This window comes from Macaca mulatta, chromosome 6 (assembly GCF_049350105.2).
Source record: "Macaca mulatta isolate MMU2019108-1 chromosome 6, T2T-MMU8v2.0, whole genome shotgun sequence".
Lineage (NCBI taxonomy): Eukaryota > Metazoa > Chordata > Mammalia > Primates > Cercopithecidae > Macaca > Macaca mulatta.
The window spans coordinates 189,754,891-189,756,437 of NC_133411.1; the positions used below are offsets into that span (position 1 = coordinate 189,754,891).

Sequence of the window (1,547 nt, forward strand, 5' to 3'; positions counted from 1 at the left end):
CTGTAATCCCAGCACTTTGAGAGGCCAAGGTGGGCGGATCGCCTGAGGTCAGGAGTTCGAGACCAGCCTGGCCAACATGGTGAAATGCCATCTCTACTAAAAATACAAAAATTAGCCAGGCATGGTGGTGGGCGCCTGTAATCCCAGCTACTCAGGAGATTGAGGCAGGAGAATCACTTGGACCCAGGAATCTGAGGTTGCAGTGAGCCGAGATCGCACCACGGCACTCCAGCCCGGTCAACAAGAGTGAAACTCCGTCCCACTAAAAAAACAAAACCAAAAACCAATTCCGAGGATGACTGAGGGCTGTTTCCTACTGACCAACTGCCCTCCGAGGAACACGGTGAGATCTTTGATTGAAGAGCTGTTGCAGAAAATTTTACTGCCCATTTTTTCATCTCCTACCCTGAGTCTCTGCCCCTCCATAGTACTTTCCACAGAGCACCCTTCACATCCTTGTTTCTTAGTGTATAAATCAGAGGATTGAGAATAGGGGTAATTATAGTATAAAAAAGGGCAACAAATTTTCCCTCACTCTCAGAATAATTGTGGATGGATTGGAGATAGGTGTAAATGGCCGAGCCATAAAAAAGGAACACTACTAGGAGGTGGCACCCACAAGTCCCGAAAGCCTTTCTGCGCCCAGCCATTGACTTGACCCTCAGCACTGCACGAGCAATGTGCACATAGGAGCCTAGAATTAGTGCTACGGGAACAACCACAATTATGACTCGGGCCACGAACATCTTGGCCTCCGTTCCCTCTGTGTCCGCACAAGCCAGCTTCAGAAATACAGGCATCTCACAAAAGAAGTGATTCAGCTGATGGCCACAGAGAGGCATGGCCATTGCGAGACCTGTCTGGATCAGAGAGTTCACGAAACCTGCCCCCCAGGAGGCGACGGCCAGGGTCTGGCAGAGATGGGGGTGCATGATGGCCATGTAGTGGAGTGGACGACAGACAGCAGCATAGCGGTCAAAAGCCATCACCACCAGGAGCACACACTCCGTGGAGCCCAGGGCTAGGTAGATGAAGAGCTGAGCCACACACCCTCCACGGGTGATGGTGCGGTCAACCCCACAGAGGTTGATCAGGAGCTGGGGCACGGTGCTAGTGGTGAAGCAGAGGTCCAGGAGGGACAGGTGGGAGAGAAAGAAGTACATGGGTGTGTGCAGCTGAAGGTCTAGCCAGGAGAGAGCGATGATGATGGTGTTGCCAAAGAGAGTTAGGGAGTAGAAAATCAAAATAAAGACAAACAGGATGGGCTCCAGTTGCGGCCAATCTGAGAATCCCACCAAAATGAAGGCGTCTTCAAAACTGGTGTTGAAACTTCCCATAGCCTTTTGCCCGTCTAAACAGCAGACGGAAATGGAATGCCTCCTATACTGAGTACAAATTACAACATGATTTCGCAGGATTCCCTGGATACTGAATCATGCATTTGATTATCTATTTTGCTGTGCAGTTTGTTGTGTCCGGTGTTCTTTCTCTTCTCTTCTTCAGGGTGGAAATCACCAGCTTGGGAATGATACGGCCTTTGTTTGAAT

General features: G+C 50.0%; 1 protein-coding gene across 1 annotated transcript; it reads right to left on the reverse strand.

Moving 5' to 3' along the window:
• Positions 1 to 401: 401 nt before the first annotated feature.
• OR2Y1 (olfactory receptor family 2 subfamily Y member 1) lies at positions 402 to 1,337 on the reverse strand. Its single transcript, NM_001194368.2, is given in 1 exon segment — positions 402 to 1,337. A coding segment is annotated over 1 exon segment (936 nt).
• Positions 1,338 to 1,547: the final 210 nt, after the last annotated feature.